This window comes from Culex pipiens, chromosome 3 (genome assembly GCF_016801865.2).
Source record: "Culex pipiens pallens isolate TS chromosome 3, TS_CPP_V2, whole genome shotgun sequence".
NCBI classification, from domain to species: domain Eukaryota; kingdom Metazoa; phylum Arthropoda; class Insecta; order Diptera; family Culicidae; genus Culex; species Culex pipiens.
The window spans coordinates 30,795,644-30,817,812 of record NC_068939.1 but is presented as its reverse complement, the minus strand read 5'-3'; the positions used below and the strand labels follow the sequence as shown (position 1 = coordinate 30,817,812).

At 43.2% G+C, this 22,169-nt stretch overlaps 1 protein-coding gene across 3 annotated transcripts; it reads right to left on the bottom strand.

Annotated features, from left to right (window-relative positions):
- Positions 1–1,282: 1,282 nt before the first annotated feature.
- Positions 1,283–10,669, bottom strand: LOC120425980 (uncharacterized). 3 transcript variants are annotated; one of them, XR_005606623.2, is made up of 3 exons: positions 1,809–10,669; positions 1,670–1,750; positions 1,283–1,612 (listed from the first exon to the last, which is right to left on the bottom strand). XR_005606623.2 is itself a non-coding variant. In XM_039590635.2 (3 exons), exon 3 carries the CDS (start codon positions 9,826–9,828, stop codon positions 1,999–2,001), a length of 7,830 nt encoding a protein of 2,609 aa, XP_039446569.1. In that variant the 5' UTR covers positions 9,829–10,221; positions 10,279–10,359; positions 10,418–10,669; the 3' UTR covers positions 1,283–1,998. The 3 variants fall into 3 exon arrangements, 1 of the variants encoding a protein (XP_039446569.1); XM_039590635.2 differs by having other exon boundaries at positions 1,283–10,221; positions 10,279–10,359; positions 10,418–10,669; XR_005606622.2 differs by having other exon boundaries at positions 1,283–1,750.
- Between the last annotated feature and the right edge of the window lie 11,500 nt (positions 10,670–22,169).

Sequence of the window (22,169 nt, the reverse complement as noted above, 5' to 3'; positions counted from 1 at the left end):
TCTACAAAGTTGTAGAGCAGACAATTACAAAAATTTTGATATATAGACATAAGGGGTTTGCTTATAAACATCACGAGTTATCGCGATTTCACGAAAAAAAGTTTTGAAAAAGTTGGTCGTCATCGATCATGGCCGTTCATGGTCACCCGCGACAGACACGGACGACGAAACAAAGAGAAACGCAAAAAGTAACTTTTTCAAAACTTTTTTTCGTAAAATCGCGATAACTTGTGATGTTTATAAGCAAACCCCTTATGTCTATATATCAAAATTTTTGTAATTGTCTGCTCTACAACTTTGTAGAACATTGTTACACTCTAAAAAATAACCCTGCAAAGTTAGAAAAAACACGAAATTTTAAAATGAAAAATTTTGTTCTAAATGAAAAAATGACCCTTCTGGGACAATGTAGATTCGAAAAGTACATTAAATTTCCCATTAAATGACATGTTCCAAAATTTTTTACAGTCGAGTAACGGAAAATGGGAGGATTTTTAAAACTTTTTTAGTGTTTTTTTCGATGAAAAATACGTTTTTTCGGAATTCTGAGTACGCCATCAAATCGGGCGTCTAATTTTACATAAAAGTCCCTTTGACACCAAATTTCTATCTCATCACCGTTTCAGGCTGCAAATTATTGAAAAATACCTCTTTTTTCGCATGTTCAAAAATGGAAGGGGTCGTACCGCCCCTCCGTCACGAGATATCAAAAAACGGACCTCGGATTCGTGATCAGGGACAAAAGTTACCCCTTAGGACAAAGTTTCACGCAAATCGAAGAGGGGTCGGGGCAACTTTTCCCGATTTCGTGTGAGTTGGTAGAGAATTACCCATCGCTCAGGCCTTAACTCCAGGAAGTCCTAGGAAAGATGGATTGAATTCGCATAAATGACTCAATTTTAAATGTGTATATTATAGTAATAATCTTGAAGCAAAAGATTACAAAAAATAATTTTTAGATCGCTTGATCAATGGAAATCTGTCACTTGGGATCTATATTGGTACTAGGTCCAAAATAGGGACCTCTTCTGTTTGAATCTTTTTGAAAGTCGGACCTTCCAACGGACATAAAAGGGTTTCTCACTATCGACACAGACAACTGTGTCAGACACAGACAGAATCATAAAAGGACGGCCATCACCCGTCTCCACGGGCTAACGCCATCAGTCTTTAAGCATGAATGGGCAACGTAGATTTTGGGAAGTTTAGGTCACAATTTTGAAAGGGTTTTTCGACAAAGTTTTTTTTGTTCTTCTTTTTTTATTAAAAATAGTATTGTTGACACCGGGAGGAAATACTAAGTCAGCGACTCTTTAGCGAACGACGATTTATATTTGTTGTAGATGTTGCTATTAAGCTACAATCGAGAATAAGGAGCATTAATAAACTGGTTACCATTTCAACTAAGTTTTCTTACAGTTTCGGTGACCTGCTTAAACTGCTAGTTTCCTCTCCACCGGTAAACAACTTATGGCGAATTCAACCCTGGGTGGTAGTTTAGTTCAATTAATAACTGATATGGTACGATAAATTCATAAACTTACGATTTCTTCGTAAAGTAAAAAAGGGGGAAGAAAGCCCTGACCAAACCACCGTCTAATCAATATCTAAGCTGAAATAATAGTTCTGTAATTAATTCATGAGCGGAGAAATCAGTCAACTAACATACGTCAACTAAATAACTTTGAGGTTGTAAGAAACCTGCTCGAAACACCTTGTCACACCGTATTCTAATAAACTGCTCAATAAACTGTAAAATTTAGATATAGTTACAAATAAATGCAAAAAAAGGGAAAAAACAAACGTACTGCTCAAATAATGCAAGATTACTATCTCGAGTCGCAAATTGATATCATCCGAAATATTAATATTAAGAAAACCAAAATTCTTCCTGCAAACCAGTGAACGTGGTAGACATCAGCTTCAACTTTGTCGTATCATGTAGTTTGACACGATCAGTCAGTGACGGCTACCAGCTACGTGACGGATCCGAGTAAGTCATGGTAGGGCTCCTGCCTGAGCCGAGGGGCCTTGCGGTAGATCATCGCCGGCCGTGCGCCCAGTACCAACATTCCCCGACCCGTAAAGCTGCTCCGGTTCGCCAGCGTTACCACTCTGCCTGATGTCCAGCACGGCCAGTTTCGCCGCAGCTCGTCGCAGTACTCCACCGGATGCCGTCTGCACGTCAGCTTGCCTGATTCGCCCGTCATGACTGCGAATTACCTTCAGGACTCGGCCGCGAATCCAGTTGTTCCGTAGCTTGTCGTCTACGACGAATACCAGGGATCCTTCCTCCAGAGGTGTAACATCATCGAACCACTTTGTTCTGCGTGTGAGCGTGGGCAGATATTCACGAATCCATCGCGTCCAGAAGCGATCCAAAATCGATTGACATAAATTCCAGTCGCTTCGTAATGCAGCAGCGTCACTCGTGGGCTGTTTGACGGTTTGCTTCACCCCCGTTGAACTGAGCAGCAGGAAATGGTTAGGGGTAAGGGCTTCCTGGTCCGATGTTTCCAGAGGAATATACGTCAATGGTCTGCTGTTGATCATCGACTCTGCTTCAACGCAAACAGTCTGGAAAACTTCTTCAGTTGGAGTCCGCGTCTTCTGGAGGCCGTTCATTGCTGCTTTGACCGATCGAACCATGCGCTCCCACGCTCCTCCCATATGTGGAGTTGCTGGAGGGATGAAAAACCAGCTGGTATTTGCGTCAGTAAACGTCTCGGCTAGGTGGCGGTTAGTGTTCTGGATTTGCTCCAACAGCTCGCGTTGTGTTCCCTGGAAATTTGTTCCGTTATCTGTATAGATTTCTGCTGGTGCACCGCGTCGACCAATGAATCGCCGTAGGGCTAATTTACACGACTCTGTAGATAGTGACGCAACAACTTCTAAGTGCACTGCGCGGGTAGCCAAGCATGTGAATAACGCTACCCAGCGCTTAACAGTGCCACGCCCGAACTTAACGGCGAATGGCCCACAGTAATCAATTCCCACTCTTGTGAACGCCCGTTCGTATGGAGTGACTCGTGCTGCAGGAAGTGGAGCCATCCTAGGTACTTGTGGCTCTGCCTTCTCCATCTTGCAGAAGTTACATTTCTTCGGGTAGTCCCGGACCAGGACGCGAAGGTTGGACACGTGAAACCGTTGTCTGATCTCATTGACCACTGTTTCGCCAAATCCATGTCCAAAACGACGGTGGTACCAATCGATTATCAGCTCGGTGATGTAGTGGCTTCGTGGAAGAATGACAGGGTATTTGGCATCATAGGAGGCGAACGGTGAGGCCTCGATTCGACCCTCCATTCTGATTACCCCGTGTTCGTCGAGAAATGGTGAAAGATGGCGGATTTTACTTGACTTATCGAGCCGTAACAGCTGCCGCGCCTTATCTTTCGAGTATATGGTCAGTTCCACTACCTCGTCCGCATATTCATCTGCTTGAGCCAGCCGCCACAGTGCCCATTCTGCTCGTTCCAGATCTTGTTTCGTCAACGTGTATCGTCGACTACTAGCAGGTGTGCGAGCGCGATCGAGCCAGCTAAGAACGTGAGCAGTGCTTCGTAGTAGACGTTCCCACTTTGAGAACCGCGACACGTCAATAAACGGACTTCGAATGATTTCCCGGTGCACGTAGATAGGACGAAGTTCTTCGGTTGTGTCCGGCTCTGGGAGTCTCTGTTGGGGCCAAAAATCCTCGAGCTGGTATAAAAAGTCTGGTCCCATGAACCACCGACTCTCCGGTTCAACATTCGGTCCTTTGCCCCATTTTGTGGCTTCATCTGCTACGTTGAGTTTGGTAGGCACCCAGCGCCATTCTGAAATATCGGTCGTTTCCAGAATTTCACCGACTCGAACGGCGACATACTGACGATATCTTCGAGTGTCTGATCTGATCCAGGACAGAAGTGTACTAGAGTCGGTCCAGTAAACCGTACGGCTAATGGGTAGCGTGGTGTTTTCCTTGATGGTTTTCGCGAGTCGACATCCGATGACCCCCGCGTTCAACTCCAGTCTGGGAACCGAAACGGACTTCAAAGGTGTTACCTTTGCTTTGGATGTCACGAACACGCACCGCGGTTTGCCATCCTGAATAATCCGGAAGTACGCTACGCAAGCGTACGCTGACTCGCTGGCGTCCACAAACACATGCAGCTCGAGCGTTTTCAAGTCTTCTACGTGGTATCCTGGAAAGTAGCACCGAGGGACTCTAATCTGCGACAGGTTCTGTAGAAGATTAATCCACCGTTCCCACTGTTCTTGGATGGTACGCGGAATCGGGTCGTCCCAGGATACACCGCTACGCCACAGATCTTGGATAATGATCTTACCATGGATAAGAAAGTTTGAGATCAATCCATGGGGATCGAACAAACTCATCAAAACCCGCAAGACACCACGTTTAGTGACAGTGACAACTCCGAGGATCATTCGTTGTAGATCGTCCGACAGGATGACCGAGAATGTGAACATGTCCTCGTTCGGGAGCCATGTCATTCCCAGGACTCGTTCTGCTGGTACTGCCTTATCCACAAATAGCATTTTTGCGACGTTTGCTGGTTCGGCCCCGACCCGTCGAAGAACATTCTGTGAGTTTGATCTCCAGTTCCTAATTTCAAACCCTGCTTTTGAATGAACGGTCTTGACGTCGACAGATAGTTTGACCAGTTCCTCTTCTGTGTCCCGGCTATCCAAGTAATCGTCCACGTAGTGGTTTTGTACTATAGCTTCAGCTGCTTCTGGGAATGACGCCTTCCACTGCTCAGCGTTGAGGTTTTTAACAAATTGCGCCGAGCATGGGGAGCAGGTTGACCCGAACGTCGCCACGTCCATGATGTAGGTTTCAGGCTGGTGCGAGGGGTCAGATCTGTACAGGAACCGTTGTGACATTCGGTCTTCCGCACGAATTTTAACCTGGTGATACATCTCCTTGATGTCGGCAGTGATGCAGAATTTCCGTTCTCGGAAACGAAATAAGACCGAAGACAAGGAAGTCAGCATGTCGGGACCCTTAAGTAACATAGAGTTGAAAGAAACTCCGTTCACCTTAGCTGCCGCGTCCCAGATGATTCGAACCTTTTCAGGTTTCTTAGGGTTGGTCACTATTCCGAGAGGCAAGTACCATCCTCGCTTCGGGTCAGCAACTGCCAATTCCTGTGCTGTTGCTTTGTGGGCGTAGCCTTTCGCTTGGTATTCCAAGATCTGTTTGTCCAAACTAGCTTTTAGTGCTGGGTGTTTTTGTAAGCGGCGTTCCAAGCACTGCAACCTTCCCAACGCCATCGCATAGCTCGGAGGAAACTCGAAGTGATCGTAGCGCCACAGTAAGCCCGTCTCGAAGTGACCGTCCGCACACTTCTTCGTCGTCTCGTTCAGAATTGTTTTGGCTCGGGTTTCCTCCACGCCTTCCGGAAGTGGTGCACTGGTGATCCCTAGGCTCTCAAAGGCGAAGAACTCCTTGACGAGGTCGTGGAGGTCGCCTGTTTTTGTACAGTCGCAAACGTGAAAGCTATGTGCGGAGTCGGAATCTCTAGTGTTCCCGAAAACGGTCCAACCGAGCTTGGTCTTTGCGGCCACCGGCTCGTTGCCCCGACCCGTGCGACACTTCAGAGGGAGGGCCAGTTGCAGGTTGTTTAAACCGATAAGTAACTTTGGGGTGACGTTTTGGTAGCTTTGGACCGGTAGTTTTTGTAGATGAGGATATTTCGCGGTTAGCTGTTCGAAGTCCAAAGTTTGGGTTGGTAAATCGAGACGATGTACCGTTCGGACGTTCTGCAGCGGGAATCGTTTTTCATTTTTGACTCCGGAAATTTCCAGAGTGATCTTCTTCGAATCCGACTCATCCCTGGTGACTCCGGAAGTCCATTTCAAACAAAGCGGTCGTGTTTCGCCTTGGAGTCCCAACGCTTCGGCAATCTCTGCGTCCATTAGCGTTAATTCTGATCCTTCGTCTAAGAAAGCAAAGGTCTCGAAACGGTTGGTCTTCCCGTACAGAACCACTGGAACCATCCGGAACAAAGTCGGGCTTTCTGGATACTGGTGAAGCGATACTACGGTTGTTTCGGGGTGTTTTCCAGCGGTTGCGTTCGGTGGTCCAGGGTGAAGGAGCGCGTGGTGGTTGTCTGAACACCCGCTTACATCGCAAGGCGATGTTGTCCGACATGGCCATCGACCGTGAGGAACCAAACATCTGGGGCAGAGCTGATACGTTTGTACTGCTTTCCAGCGGTCGTTTAGAGAGAGCGACTTGTACGTAAAGCAATCTTTGACTCGATGCCCTGATTTCTGGCAGATGAAACAAGGCTTGGCCTGAGCGCTGGATCTTCCTCCCCTATCGTTAGCTTTATCTTGCTCCGTGTTGTCACCAGAGGTGTGGGCGTTTACGAATCCCTTCTCCTTCGGTTTCTGCTTTTCATTTCTGCTTGGCCTTAATCCGTCGGTTTCGTTAAACCTAGCAACGTCGCTGACTGCCGCAATGATCTCCGTCATGTAAACGCTAAACGTCTCCAAGCTTACTACTTCGAAACGCCTTTTGTAGATAGCCCAGTCCAGACAGATGTGAGCGGGTAACTTATCTACTAGCTCTCGTAAAAGCGATGGGTTCGTCAAATGAGCTTGCTGATTTGCACCTTTCAGGTGCCCGACCAGATTTTGAACGACGACGCCAAAATTGATCAACGTGTCAAGGCGGTCTGCTTTCGGCGCGGGCGTGTTCTTGACTTTTTGCAGCAGTGTTTGAATCAGTCTTTCCGGGTTGCCACACAGCATTTCCAGAGTTGCTATTGCTTGCGGAACCGTTGAAGGATGGAGCAGATTACTGTGCGCGATTTCCATTGCGTAACCACGTAGACACTTCTGTAGGCGCATCATGTTCTCAGCATCCGTGAAACCACACATTTCTGTAGAATTGCGATAGCTACTAATGAATAGCGGCCAGTCCTCGGGGTTCCCACCGAATATGGGTAGTTCCTTAGGAACTACTTGCCGTGCGGCCAAGCGTTGCTGGTACCAGCTTACTGGATCCCTGTGCCATTCTGGAGCCGTTTGCGACGAGGTCGGAACTTGTTCGGCCGAAGTAGTCGTTGAGAACTGCTGTGCCCCTGGCGGCCGCGAGAATGCACCTGCTTGCTTCTGCTGTTCAGCATTCGGGAGTTGGTAATTCGTCAGAGGGGTTGTGAAATGTGTAATCCCAGGTGGCATCGAATACGGGGCCGTCGTGGTTTGGTTAACCGCAGTCAGCGGTGCCGAGAAGTGGAAAGCAGCTGGTGGAATCGAAGCCACGCCGGCTTGTTGCGACTGTTGTGATGCCGGAACTCGACAAGTTACGGTAAGCGGCGCTGAGATTGGCAGTGTCCCTGGTGGTATAGGCACTGTATCTGCAAAAGGCGCTGGCTGAGATGGGGGTACTTGACCGGTTGCAGAGAATGTTGTGAATTCTGGTAATCCTGGCCAGGTGTCTGCTAGCGTCGAATTCAGGTACACTGGAGAGTGTCTATCCGCCGGAATCTGCTGGTCCGACGATGGCTGCGTAAATGCACCTGCGTGCGAATGCGGCGCGGTTGAGAACTGCCCAGTCGCGGGCAACGCCGAAGACTGCTGCGTCGCAGCTGGCTGCGTGAAGGCACCTGCGTGTATAGGGGGAGCGGTCTGTACTTGGTTGGCTGGAGTGGGCAACGCCGAGATCTGCTGAGCCGCAGGTGGCTGCGTAAATGCACCTGCGTGCGTAGGCGGAGCGGTTTGGAAATGACCAGCTGGAGTCGGCCACGCCGAGAAGTGCTGTGCCGCAGGTGGCTGCGCCGAGGACTGATTTACTGCAGGCGGCTGCGTAGTGCGTGAGTCTTGGCCAGTCAACGCAGACGGCGCCGAGGAATGCTGAGCCGCAGGTGGCTGCGTAAATACACCTGCGTGCGTAGGCGGCGCGGTCTGGGCTTGGTTAGTTGAAGTGGGCAACGCCGGGATCTGCTGAGCCGCAGGTGGCTGCGTAAGAGCACCTGCGTGCGAAGGCGACGCGGTTGAGAACTGCCCAGTCGCGGGCAACGCCGAAGACTGCTGCGTCGCAGCTGGCTGCGTGAAGGCACCTGCGTGTATAGGGGGGGCGGTCTGTACTTGGTTGGCTGGAGTGGGCAACGCCGAGATCTGCTGAGCCGCAGGTGGCTGCGTAAATGCACCTGCGTGCGTAGGCGGAGCGGTTTGGAAATGACCAGCTGGAGTCAGCCACGCCGAGAAGTGCTGTGCCGCAGGTGGCTGCGCCGAGGACTGATTTACTGCAGGCGGCTGCGTAGTGCGTGAGTCTTGGCCAGTCAATGCAGACGGCGCCGAGGAATGCTGAGCCGCAGGTGGCTGCGTAAATACACCTGCGTGCGTAGGCGGCGCGGTCTGGGCTTGGTTAGTTGAAGTGGGCAACGCCGGGATCTGCTGAGCCGCAGGTGGCTGCGTAAGAGCACCTGCGTGCGAATGCGACGCGGTTGAGAACTGCCCAGTCGCGGGCAACGCCGAAGACTGCTGTGTCGCAGCTGGCTGCGTGAAGGCACCTGCGTGTATAGGGGGAGCGGTCTGAACTTGGTTGGCTGGAGTGGGCAACGTCGAGATCTGCTGAACCGCAGGTGGCTGCGCCGAGGACTGATTTACTGCAGGCGGCTGCGTAGTGCGTGAGTCTTGGCCAGTCAACGCAGACGGCGCCGAGGAATGCTGAGCCGCAGGTGGCTGCGTAAATACACCTGCGTGCGTAGGCGGCGCGGTCTGGGCTTGGTTAGTTGAAGTGGGCAACGCCGGGATCTGCTGAGCCGCAGGTGGCTGCGTAAGAGTACCTGCGTGCGAATGCGACGCGGTTGAGAACTGCCCAGTCGCGGGCAACGCCGAAGACTGCTGTGTCGCAGCTGGCTGCGTGAAGGCACCTGCGTGTGTAGTAGGAGTGGTCCAAACTTGGTTAGCAGTGGGCAACGCCGGGATCTGCTGTGCCGCAGGTGGCTGCGTAGTGCTTGATTCTTGGCCAGGCAATGCAGACGGCGCCGAGAAATGCTGAGCCGCAGGTAGCTGCGTGTTCGCACTTGCATGTTGTAGGTTCGTGTTGCCAGTCCCATTTATTACGCCCTGAGAGATCGGTAACAGCTGTCCAGCTGGGTTGTTAACTGTCAGTTTATCCATGCTGATCTCATCAATTGGTGTCGAGGTAAACAGTACGTGCCCCATCTTGAACGGGATCTGCTTTGCGTATGAGAAAATTACCTTAGCCCCGAGAGCGCTCAACGGAGTCGAGGGGTGCGACGGGCCGTCAAATCCAGAGCTATCCGATCTTGCCAAGCTTAACACGTCGTCATCCTGAGGCTTTTTCTCTAGGCTGTCCCCGCTGGCGATGATCCACTCATCTACTTTACTGATAACGTTTTGTTGACCTTCTTCGCCTTTGATGCTCTCTTCGTCTTCTTCGATGGCATCGGCCATCAGCAGTGCGTATTTGTTATCGAGATATCTATTATCAATCTCTTCTTTTTCCCTTTGTGCGCGCTCGTCTCGTAGCCGCTCTTGTTCCTGTCTCTCGCGCAGGCGCTTCTCCATAGCTTCTTTTTCTTCTTCCAGCCGCATCAACTGTAGTTTGATGCGCAACGAACGTGAACTGCTGGCAGAACTAGTAGATCTAGCTGGTTCTGCCATCGCCAAATTGCACGTCGAACATGTCCAACTGCCATCCGTGCTGTCTCCGCTCCCACCTACGCATCTACCGTGATACCATCGTCGGCATTTTACACAGGTGATCGTGTCGGAACCAATATCGGGCATGCTGCATTTACCACAGTAGTACTGCAGCCCTGCGGAGACCGATGCTGTTGCCATAATTATAGACGTGGCTAGGAACACACCGTGTCCGTGCCGCGAAACTCTTAATAGATTTGTTGACACCGGGAGGAAATACTAAGTCAGCGACTCTTTAGCGAACGACGATTTATATTTGTTGTAGATGTTGCTATTAAGCTACAATCGAGAATAAGGAGCATTAATAAACTGGTTACCATTTCAACTAAGTTTTCTTACAGTTTCGGTGACCTGCTTAAACTGCTAGTTTCCTCTCCACCGGTAAACAACTTATGGCGAATTCAACCCTGGGTGGTAGTTTAGTTCAATTAATAACTGATATGGTACGATAAATTCATAAACTTACGATTTCTTCGTAAAGTAAAAAAGGGGGAAGAAAGCCCTGACCAAACCACCGTCTAATCAATATCTAAGCTGAAATAATAGTTCTGTAATTAATTCATGAGCGGAGAAATCAGTCAACTAACATACGTCAACTAAATAACTTTGAGGTTGTAAGAAACCTGCTCGAAACACCTTGTCACACCGTATTCTAATAAACTGCTCAATAAACTGTAAAATTTAGATATAGTTACAAATAAATGCAAAAAAAGGGAAAAAACAAACGTACTGCTCAAATAATGCAAGATTACTATCTCGAGTCGCAAATTGATATCATCCGAAATATTAATATTAAGAAAACCAAAATTCTTCCTGCAAACCAGTGAACGTGGTAGACATCAGCTTCAACTTTGTCGTATCATGTAGTTTGACACGATCAGTCAGTGACGGCTACCAGCTACGTGACGGATCCGAGTAAGTCATGGTAGGGCTCCTGCCTGAGCCGAGGGGCCTTGCGGTAGATCATCGCCGGCCGTGCGCCCAGTACCAACAAGTATTATATAATTTCATATAGAAATTTAGATTTTCTAAAAATTGGGATCGACATTAAAGATTTCTTAGAGAATTTTCTTACTAGATAGAGACATCCAAAACCGCACAAAAATAGAGAAACCAAAGAACAATAGCCAGGACTCAGGGACGATGCGATGAAACACACGGGGCGGTGGCGAAGGACGAAACGGTCGATACACTGAATTGGCAAAAGTTGCTGTTGGGGAATGATGATGCACGCGGTGAAGAATGCTCGATTGGAATACAAATGCGAATGACTTGAAGTTGATTTGGGGGAACTTTTTGAGGAGCGCTTTAATTTAGAAGTTTTGATTTAGACAGAAATTTAGGAAATTGTTGAGTTTTGGTTAATTCCGAATTATAAATTTTTCGTTCAAAACTAATTTAGCAATAAAGTCTGTAAAAAATCAGTTTTTAAATATGAAATGAAATCGATCAAAATTCCGCTAACCCGTTCTCTTAAAGACATTGAGGTAGTCCAAACCTTACCTTCCTGGCAATGAAAAAAGAACCTTCCCCAAACACACATTTCTCAATTTACTCACTTCTGGGCCAGGTTTTCCCTTTCCACGTGCCAAAACACAGTCTCTCCCTCGGTTGTAAAATGATAAATGAGTCCTGACCGGGCCTACGTCTGATGTTCTGCTTCTTGTTCTTCTCCTTCTTCTTCAACGAGGGTAGACCCAACTCCGCCGGGTGGCGTCCCCAGACGTCGGTCGTCTGCCCGCGTGATAAATGTCTCCAAGGGCGAATTTCGCAATAAATTAATCAAAACGCACCACGCTCTGTGAGCAGGTTAGGTGAGACTGAGAGAGAGGAAGAGTTGGGCGGTGGGAACGAGTTGGAGTGGGTTTGTTTACGTTTGTTTCCAGCTGGGAAGAGTGGTTTTGGGAAAAAGGGTTACGGAAGGCAAGCTGATGTTGATAATTTTATGAAAAAAGCACTTTAATTGGTTGACTCAAAATAACATCTAAAAACAAAAATTTGGCGCACTCTCAGGGAAAGCATGAACTTTGGAATCCCCAGAAACACAATAGTTTAAAATGAAACTGAAATGATAAAAGAAAAAGAGACGAATTTCTTTGGGTTAATTCTGTAGAATTCAAACTTGATGAGATTAGAAACGAAATGAAAATGTAGAATCAAATCAATTTTCACATTGTAAAGATTTTTAGACAAAAACTCGCTGAATTAAGGAATCAACCAGCTTGAAAACCTTCCGAGCCCAAGTCCACAAACAGCACAATATAATAAGAAAAACTTCAACAACAAAAAAAATCCCGGCCCCGAACGCAACGTGCAAAATACGGGCTTCCAAGAGCCGCGCACCAGAGCAGAATCTAAAATGATTAAATTTAATCAGATTTTTATCTTAAATATGTTCTCTCCCGGCTGTGGCTTCCACAACTTTTCCTTCCGCACACATTTCAACGGTGGTGCGTTTTCCCGCCACTTCTCCGCCAACGGCGTTTAAGTTTTTCCTTCTCGGAAAAGCCGTCACTGTCCGTGGTGTGGGAAAATGAAATGAAGCTTCCGAGCCATGGTGTGTGGCACGCGCGCGCGTTTTCCACACATTTTCATCGTCCTCACCTCGCTCGTGAGATTTTCCTCCTCCGGCTGGCAGGCAGGCAAAAGACTGTGGCGTGGTGAAGCAATTTTGATTCAGTTGGCACAGCAGAGTGGCGCTGCCACCGCCGTACACATATTAAATTAAAATTTCTCTTCTCAAGGAGCAAAAATCAGGTTTTGGAGGAAGAGCAGCGGCAGCAGCAGCTGGGTGTCTTAAGGGGAGTGAATTTCCATCAGGCTGTGCCCATACATATTTTAACGGAATTTGTTCTGCAGCTGTATCGAAAAGAATTGGAATTGATTCTAGTTTTTGCCACTCGTTGTGATGAGTTGATTCAAAGTTTTAGCATCGCCTGTATTTTTTTTAAATATCGGTACAACTTTTTGTTACAATGTTGATAATTAGGTAAAATTTGTATAACTTTTCGCAGAACATTCCAACACTTTAAAAATAGTAGTTTATGCAACAAGTTGCAAAAAGAAGATTTTTTCAGCACGTGTCGTGCATTTATTCAACGAGGTTCACCGAGTTGGATAAATACGACAAGTGCTGAAAAAATCAAGGTTTGCAACGAGTTCCATACAACATTTTTTGCATTTCTGAAAAACACTCATTGAGTGAAATTATAAGTCGAATGTTCATGTATTTTGTCAATAAATCGTTTAAATAAAAAAAAAAGTTGAAAAGTATTAGTTTTCAAAACAAGTGCTGACTTTTCAGCATTTGTTTTAAAATGTGTTTCTATTCGATTCTGTTATGTTAAGTAGATAAAAGTAGGCTGTTTCGTTACGCGAGAATGACAGGAAAAGTAGGAAGTTACAAGACGGAATTGCAAAAAGATTTTTTTGCAATTCCGTCGTGAAACTACTTACTTTTCCTGTCATTCTTGAACGACAAAACAGCCTACTTTTCTGTACCAAAAATAAAAGAATCGAATAGTAACCCTTTTCAAAACAAATGCTGAAAAGTTCTACTCGTTAGTTAAATGACGACTCGTGCTGATAAAATCCTCTTGTTGCATAAACTACTATTAAAGATATTTGAAAAAAATACAATCGTGTTTTGCATTCCAAAATATTTTTTTTAATTCCGTCGTAAAACTACTTACTTTTCCTTTCATTCTTGAACGACGAAATAGCCTACTTTTCTGTACCAAAAATAACAGAATCGAATAGCAACACTTTTCAAAATAATTGCTGAATAGTTCTACTTTTCAGCATTGAAATGGGTGCTGAAAAGTTGAACTTTTTAGCACTTGTTTTGAAAAGTAACATTTTTAAATCTTTTTTTAATTTCAACGATTTATAAACAAAATACATGGAAATTTTACTTAAAATTTCACTCAATCGGTGTTTTTTGGAATTGCAAAAAACGTTGTATAGAACTCGTTGCAAAACTTGATTTTTTCAGCACTCTTCGTATAAATGTACGACTCGTGCGGAAAAAATCCTCTTTTTGCAACTTGTTGCATTAACTACAACTGCAGTACTTGACTGATATAAGAACTAGTATCCTACTAAGTAGGATGTCTCGAGATTATCGGTAAGCTCCAAGAAGATACCCGAGCAGGTGGAAATGACTGTAAAAGTTCATGATCTGTTATTGTCAGGAGGTCAGAACTTGTTATTAAAACACTCAGATTAGCTGAGCTATCATCTGAAATTTGGGTCATTCGATTTTTTTTGTAATATTTAATCCGACTGAAACTTTTTTGGTGCCTTCGGTATGCCCAAAGAAGCCATTTTGCATCATACAAATCATACAAATTTGGCAGCTGTCCATACAAAAATGATATGTGAAAATTCAAAAATCTGTATCTTTTGAAGAAAGTTTTTGATCGCTTTGGTGTCTTCGGCAAAGTTGTAGGCATGGATATGGACACGGTACACGGTAAAAAAAATTGGTGATTTTTAATTTCACTTTTTGTTACTAAAATTTGATTTGCAAAAACACTATTTTTTAATATGTTTTAGAGGACATCAAATGCCAACATTTCAGAAATTTCCAGAATGGGCAAATGATCTTTGACCGAGTTATGATTTTTTGAATCAATACAGATTTTTTAAAAAAATTGAAATATTGGTCGCCAACATTTTTCAATTTTATTTTCGATGTAGCTTTATTGAACTTTGTTGATAAGACTTGCTGAGATATTACCATGCAAACAATATTTTCAAAAAATTTAAATCAAGACTAACATTTCAAAAGGACGTAGTATTTAACATTGTAAATTGGACCATTAGTTGCTGAGATATCGACATTAGAAAATGGTGGGTTGTTTGAGTGAGACTTAGAAAACATAAATTTCCCTGTTTTTTAACCTTTGCATGGCAATATCTCAGCAACTATGGGTCGTATCAACAAAGTTCAATAAAGCTAAATATAGAGAATTTTGTCAGCTTTTCAAAAAAAATCAAGCTTAGGCAAACATGGGCACTAATTAAAAAAATAAAAAAACTGCGCGACTTTTTTCAAAAAGTTACCTAAAAATGTCTTTTTTTTTTGAAAACGTTGCACCTTATCAAATTTCACTAAAGTAATTTTTGATTGCAAATTCGATTTCACATTTTTGCGACCAATATTTCGATTTCTTGAAAAAATCTGTATTGATTCAAAAAATCATAAATCGGTCAAAAATTTTTTGCCCATTCTGGAAATTTCTGAAAAGTTGGCATGTAAAACATGTGAAAAAATTAAAGAAATTAAAAATAGTGTTTTTTTTGCAAATCAAGTTTTAGTGACAAAAAGTGAAATTAAAAATCACCATTTTTTTTACCGTGTATCATTTTTTTCAGTGTAGTCCTTACCCAAGTAACCGCGAAGCACTAAATAGCTGCATTAAATCAGCATTATATTGGCATTTAATACCAGCAAATAATGCTTCAAAACATTTAACCAGCACTTTTCCCTTGAGAAATATTTCAAGTGGCGCACAGTGATGCTGATTTAATACTTCACCGAAAGCTCGAACAAAAACAAACTGCTTTATCGACGTCAAGGCTGGGGTAAAAAAGAACAGCTGCTCCACACACACACTTGGTGGTGGGCCTGCTTTGTTTTTTTTTTCTCCTGTTGCGTTTCATGTGTGTTGATGTTTTTCTTGCATTTTTCTCGTCGATCTCCAGGATGCGCGCCAGCCATCTGATGTATTCTGAAATGAGTGTTTGTTTTGAAACTTTTAATCGATGTGGTTGATGCATCGAATAATGATGAAGACTTTCTTTCTGCTGTTTAGAGATTCTGGTTCTTAGTTCTGGTTCAAAAACCCGTTGTCATTTCGTTGGACGGAAATTATTTACGAGTCACTCAGCAAATTGCGGCCAGCCAGTAAGTACAGTGCAATCAATTACGGAAAGCTTGAGGTTATGAGGGACAAGTACTGGCTAACGGCTAACGGGAACTGTTTTTCCGAGGACTGCTTGGTCCACGGTTGGCAAAATTTCGCAAAGTGTATCAGACTTCCGGAAAGCAGCTTTTTGCTTGCGAGAAAAGTAATTCAATTTACCAGAGAACTTTTGATAATGTCCTTTGTGCTATAGGCATATGTTTTGCAAAATTTGGCTTCATTACAGGCTGCAGTTTTCCACAAAAAAAAAAAACACTTCAATCAGCGGGAATTGAACCCAGTTCACGCAAAAATAAAGCTGATGCACACTGGGGGAATTGCGCCTTAGCCCGCACGCTTACTGCAACGGTATGACGGGAGAAGGATAAAAGTCAATAAGAGCGTGCCAGGCTGAAATGTTTCCCGTATCGAAGGGTTACTTGTTGATAAACATTAAATGCTTTGAAGCACATTTTCAAGGTCGTAAATCGTCGCCATCGTGCTAACTTGTCGTACGTGCATTTTGGGCCAAATTGAGTTAAGAACGCCATTTTGTGCAGCTCACAATGCCTCACCTTTTGACCTTCACAGATCCCCAAAATTCGATATCAATCCTGAGATATTAAACAAAAACCGAAAAAACTCCGTGCATTTTTGTCACTTTACATATGAAAGTAGTTTCAATCTTGTCGTGCTATCTTGTCACTCCATGAAAATTGATGTAAGTGCGACAAAAGGCCAAAGGGATTTCAGGCCAGGAAAGTCAGGATGCGTTTGTCGCACGTACAAGCTAGACTACCGTAAACATTTGTAATTATAACTCGGGACTCCAGCAACCAACTTCAACCAAACTTTGGGACAATGCACAGAATGGTCAGCCAAACAAAACGTGTTTGTTATTGTTTACATTGCGTGCTCTCGTTTTTGTATATTCAAGGTCAAACATTAAAACGCGTTTTTCTCGGAACGTCAAAATGGCGGGTGCGACAAGATAGCACGACGACGTCGAAATGGTGATTTAATGCCAGTTGTAAATCTGCGAAGTCTTGGTACTTTGAGGCACTCGCAAAGCTTATTTACTACTTCAAAACATTCCAGTGCTGATTTAGTACTGAATCAATACTTCAATTTAGTGCTTGTGGTTACTTGGGTATCCATACCTACAACTTTGCCCAAAACACCAAATCGATCAGAAAATTTCTTCAAAAGATACAGATTATTGAATCTTCACATATCATTTTTGTATGGACAGCTGCCAAATTTGCAAGGAAAATTATATGGACATATCAATGATGCAAAATGGCTTCTTTGGGCATACCAAAGGCACCAACAAAGTTTCAGCCGAATTAAAAAAAAAATAAAAATTAAAATTAAAGATAAAAGACCGATTCCGTAGAGAACTCTTCAGCTGTTATAATAACACAAAATAATTACAGATATTTGTTCGAAAAATAACTAATTCTGTTATCAAAAAATATTTCAAGAAAATTCGATAACAGGGATAAAAAATGTTCCCGATTACTCAATTTAGTATTAGTGAGATATGCTTTTTGCGCTAGTAAATAACTGATTTTGATATTGATGTTGTATTATTAATGGGATGGGTCTCGTGGCGCAGGGGTAGCGGCTTCGGCTGCCGATCCCGATGATGCTATGAGACGCGGGTTCGATTCCCGCCTTATCCACTGAGCTTCTATCGGATGGTGAAGTAAAACGTCGGTCCCGGTTTCTCCTGTCTCGTCAGAGGCGCTGGAGCAGAAATCCCACGTTAGAGGAAGGCCATGCCCCGGGGGGCGTAGTGCCAATAGTTTCGTTTTTTTTATGTTATTATTTTTTCTTCTCATTACCGGTGATCATGACTTTCTGATAACAAAATAAGATATTTTAACATGACTTGTTACTGAAATGACCTCCATTTTGTTATTCCCACCTGCCCGGGAAGGTTTGATTGGAAGAATACTGTTCAGGAAGAATAAAACTGTATTAATTTGAATTCTAACGAATAATTTGCGAGCATTCGGAACCACATCTTTGGCTGAAATCCAACGACCGTGATGCCATATCTGTGTTGTGCAGAAGACGGATTTATGCAAGTACTTTTCATTGGCTTGCGCGCAACGGCACGTAGGAATGCAGCGAAGAAATGATTCATCTCTTTCGACACTTATTGGAACAGAGCGGAAATATGACCTCCAGCAAACGTGACGGAATGATGTTGCGTTCCGCCGTGAGTCTCAATCCTTTAAGATTCAACTCAATTCGCTGCATGCGTCGTAAATATTTTCACCCGGAAAATCGCATCCCGTTCGAACGACGTTTCAACCCTTTCAGCTCGACTTAATATGTCTATCTATAATCCTTTCTCCCCCCCGAAAAACTTTTCCCTCCCGATCTCGCACGAGTAATAAAAGATCTTATCTGCAGTTTTTCCCACCCTCCTGCTGATACTGCTGCTAGACGACGACGACCAGAGCATCCCAATTTTCCGCCATATGTGTACATTTCACAAATATTGGCCCCGAGTTGGTTTTTGCTTCCAGCGCCTTTTCCTTTGAGAAAAGGGGATTTTCCATCTACCCATTCACTCTCTCTTTCTCATCTATTTAAGCGAATTTCGATTGAGACAGCAGCAGCACGACGACGACGAACATGTCGTCACTTTTTTTGGGGTTAATTTGCAGGGTGACAGTATGTTTTTTTAATTTTTTTTATAAATTTTGACTAAGAGCAGATTGAGAATCTTGATCGTTCATAACCATGACAAACTGCTTCAATAAAACCAAAATTGTCCCTTTCTCCAAAAAAAAAAAATGATGACTCCAAAAAAATGCAAGCAAAACCCTTTCTGCGTATACAATTTTTTTGTCTTTTTTACAACACCCAAAAGAAAAATATATCTAAAAATCTGCAACAGTGGATTTGCTGCAGAAAATGTCACATTTTATAACATTTTTTGCAGCAAGCCCGTAGATCATTTTTGCCCGCGTGTAAAAATTTCAGCGATCTGCAGTTCTCACCAACACATATAAGGCTGGCCCGACCCCGAGCAACACTCCAAAGAGAAGAATATGTTGGTGCTCTTTCACTCACATTTCATCAAGCGTCCATGGCGCGGTGGTAGCGTGTCGGATCAACAACCAAGAAGTTGGTGGTTCAATCCTCGTTCTGTTGAGGTTTTTTTTTTTGTGAAATACAACCAAAAAGCCGTCGGTAATGTCGATAATCGTCGGTAACGGGCAAAAATGTCATACCCCTATATCGCAAAAAATGCATGAGGACAGTTTTCATGCAGATTCTGATATACTTTCATGCCGCCATGCACCACAATCATGCGACCGCCGTTTGGGTGAATTTTATTGATAATTGTTACTTTCTAAAAAAAATCCTTGCAAAGTTACAGTAAAAACACGTTATTTTATTTTTTTTATTTATTTTTATGATTCGAAATGAAAATCGATGAAGGGGCAGGAGATAATTTTTATTCCAATTTCGTGTGAGTTGGTGGTTATTTTTTTTTCTCGAATAGACTGGGATATATTTTTGAAATAAATATTATTTTTATTTTATTCCATATATTTTATTCAGATTTTTTAAACTTACGCAATACATAGAAATTCAACATAAATTGCTATAATATTTCAATTGAAATCGCACTCAAAAATCAACACATACAACATGATGTCAAGCAGACACCATGTGTCCCAGGATTCCATCGTTTTTGAAAAACGCTCCCTTTCCCCTCAAAAGACCCGGCATCGTGCGTGCGCCGGCAACGCCACAGAAGCTCATTTCCTCCGGGTTTCCATTCAGAAAAAATAAACCGCGTTCCTCCTTTCGGCAGTGAAAAGCCTCTTTGCAGCTTTCTTTTGCCGGCAGCAGCACCCTCATCATAATCACCATCACCATCGTGGCTCCGTCATCAGCCCTCGACTACATTCGTTATCGGGAGGAAATTCTTTAAATTTTGCGCCACTTATTTACGACCTCCAGAGGGGGAAAAACGCGTGTTTGTGTGTGTGGGTGTTGAGAGAGTGCGTTAATGGGGGTGGTGTGGCACTTGACTTTGATCTCAATTTGTGATGGCACCCTCTTTTTCGGAGGGTTGTTTTTACGAAAGAAACGACGAAAGCATACGAATGTATCAGATTAGGTCATCTCAGTCGAAGATTGTTTCAGGTCAGAAGCAAAATTTATGGTATCAAATCAATTGCCACAAAATTCTGCTAAATGAATTAATCAAAACCTCCAAATCAAGTAAGATTAAGTCGAATTCACTTCCCAGGACACACGTTGGTCGTGTCGCGTCAGGAAACAGGCGTCGTCAGCAGGAGAGATCGTCTTAGGATGTAGATTACACGATTCGGCAATGGTCCCTCGAATCGAAGGTCGGGACAGCTTCACCGAACATGACGACTACGACGACGATTAATTTCCCCGGGGGCCAGCATCCGCCGTCGAATGTCGAACGTGGTGTAGAAAGGCGCCGTTCTGTTTCAAATCTAAGAAAGGACGACTTTGGTCAGCGTTTAGATCTCTCCTAAGATGTGGCAGTTGTCTTCAGGAATTTTCTAAATCAATTAAATTGAATAAATTTAAACATTTTATTGACAATCTGTGCGACAAAGGGCATAGGGATTGTTACATGTGTCCCGATTCGCCCCAGTACTTGTTTTGCTATGTTATATTAGACATGAAAAACAGCTTCATGTAGACTCTATTTTTTTTTATTTTATTTTATTTTTTCATTTTAATTTTACTTTTCAATGTGAATCATAATCGACAAAAATAGAGGTATGTTTGAAGAAAACTTTTTGATTGTGGATTATGTATTTATTTTACACACTGACCAACTATTTTCATACAAACGTAATATTTCTAAAAAATACGAATATCATTTCCTAATCGATTGTACGATTTAGAAAACTGTGAAATCATATTTTTTTATTTTCTTTATGTCATATGTTTTTTAAACAAACAGTCAAGTCATAAGTTGATCCTCAAACTATTTCTAAACATTTAAAAATGGCTGTCCTATACAATTTTGTTGCAATATATACTTATCAGAACCTAGATCAGAAATGTATCCTATAAGAATACAAAGCAAAAATAAAGGTAGAAATTTAAATGCGTGCGTGCGTGCATTATTTTATGAAATTTTATGTAATATTACACCCTGAAATATGTAGCCCATCAGTATGGGAAACCTACTTGACTGAAATGTCAAGCTCAAGGTCTACTGGCCGAGTGAGCTAAGGCGCCAGTTCTTACTGTTGGTGCTGGGTTTGAATTCCGTTGGCTGTGACTTTTTCTATGTTTTCAAAAAATGTACATGCAGTATGTAATATTTAGTGACTTTTTTCACAAAGGTGATGTGCACGCGATTTTACCATCGGATTTTTTGCTGTTTAATTTCCCGGGGAAGTCGTGGAAAAATTCCCGCTTACCTGGATTTTAGTAACTTTTGGAATTGAGCACCCAACAAAATTAAAAATTATCAAAACTGAGTAAAAAATCAGAAACATGAACCTTAACCTTGAAAGTAAAGCATCGGGTTTCTAGAACAAAATAATTAAATGATGCTATTTGAAGAGACCTAATAACAGGGTGGCATCCTAGCATAGCACATAGCATTGGAGTCTTCCCGTAGTTACTACTGCTTATTGACCAGGACCCTTAATAAGTGGGTGGCATCCTCAAGAAAAACCGGGAAAAACCCGGGATTTTTATCCACCGGGAGAAAACCGGGGAAAACTCGGAAATACGAATGACAAACCGGAAAAATACAGTCATCCCACATATTCGGAACGGTTTCCAGATCGGCCAATGTTCAAAAAATCATAGCAAATTGATAATTGAAGTTAATGATTCGCTTTTACCTTCATTTGAAAGCTTTTCTTGCGATCTTTGGAATACTGTATCGAACATATGCAAATTTTAACTTTTATATGAAGTTTTTGAAGAATTACTTTGACCCTTGAAATCCACAAATTCGGAACACTTTTTTCTTACGAATGTAAACAAACTTTGGATCTCTCCAGGAGTGCATATTTATTACAAAATAATGACTTTACACAATGAAACCAATGAAACTCAAGCTTAGTGATGTTTTATACATGGTTTGATAACATTTTTGTGAAAATATCAGTTAAATTCAGGTGTTCCACAATAGTGGGAGGCACAATAACATCCCACAGTTATGGAACAGGCAATTTGGAGGCAGTGTTTTGCTGCTCTGGACAAAATAGTCTTGGAATGAAGTTTTTGTTCAAAAACTACTACTTTTACTAGTGAAATAGCAAGATAATGTCCAAATGAAGGTCCTAAAAATAGTAGGGTCGACAGAAAAGCTACTTTTGGCATGCTATTGACAAATTATCATAAAAGTGTTCCGAATTTGTGGGTGTTCCGAATATGTGGGATGACTGTATTTTAAATTTAGTTAAAATTTGACAAAAGCCTCTTAAATGCATTCAATGTGTTCTTTTCTCGATAAAAATTTCATTACATTAACTTTCAAAAACATTTGCAACATAGAGCGTCTAATTTCCCGGGGTTACAAATTTCCCGGGAAAC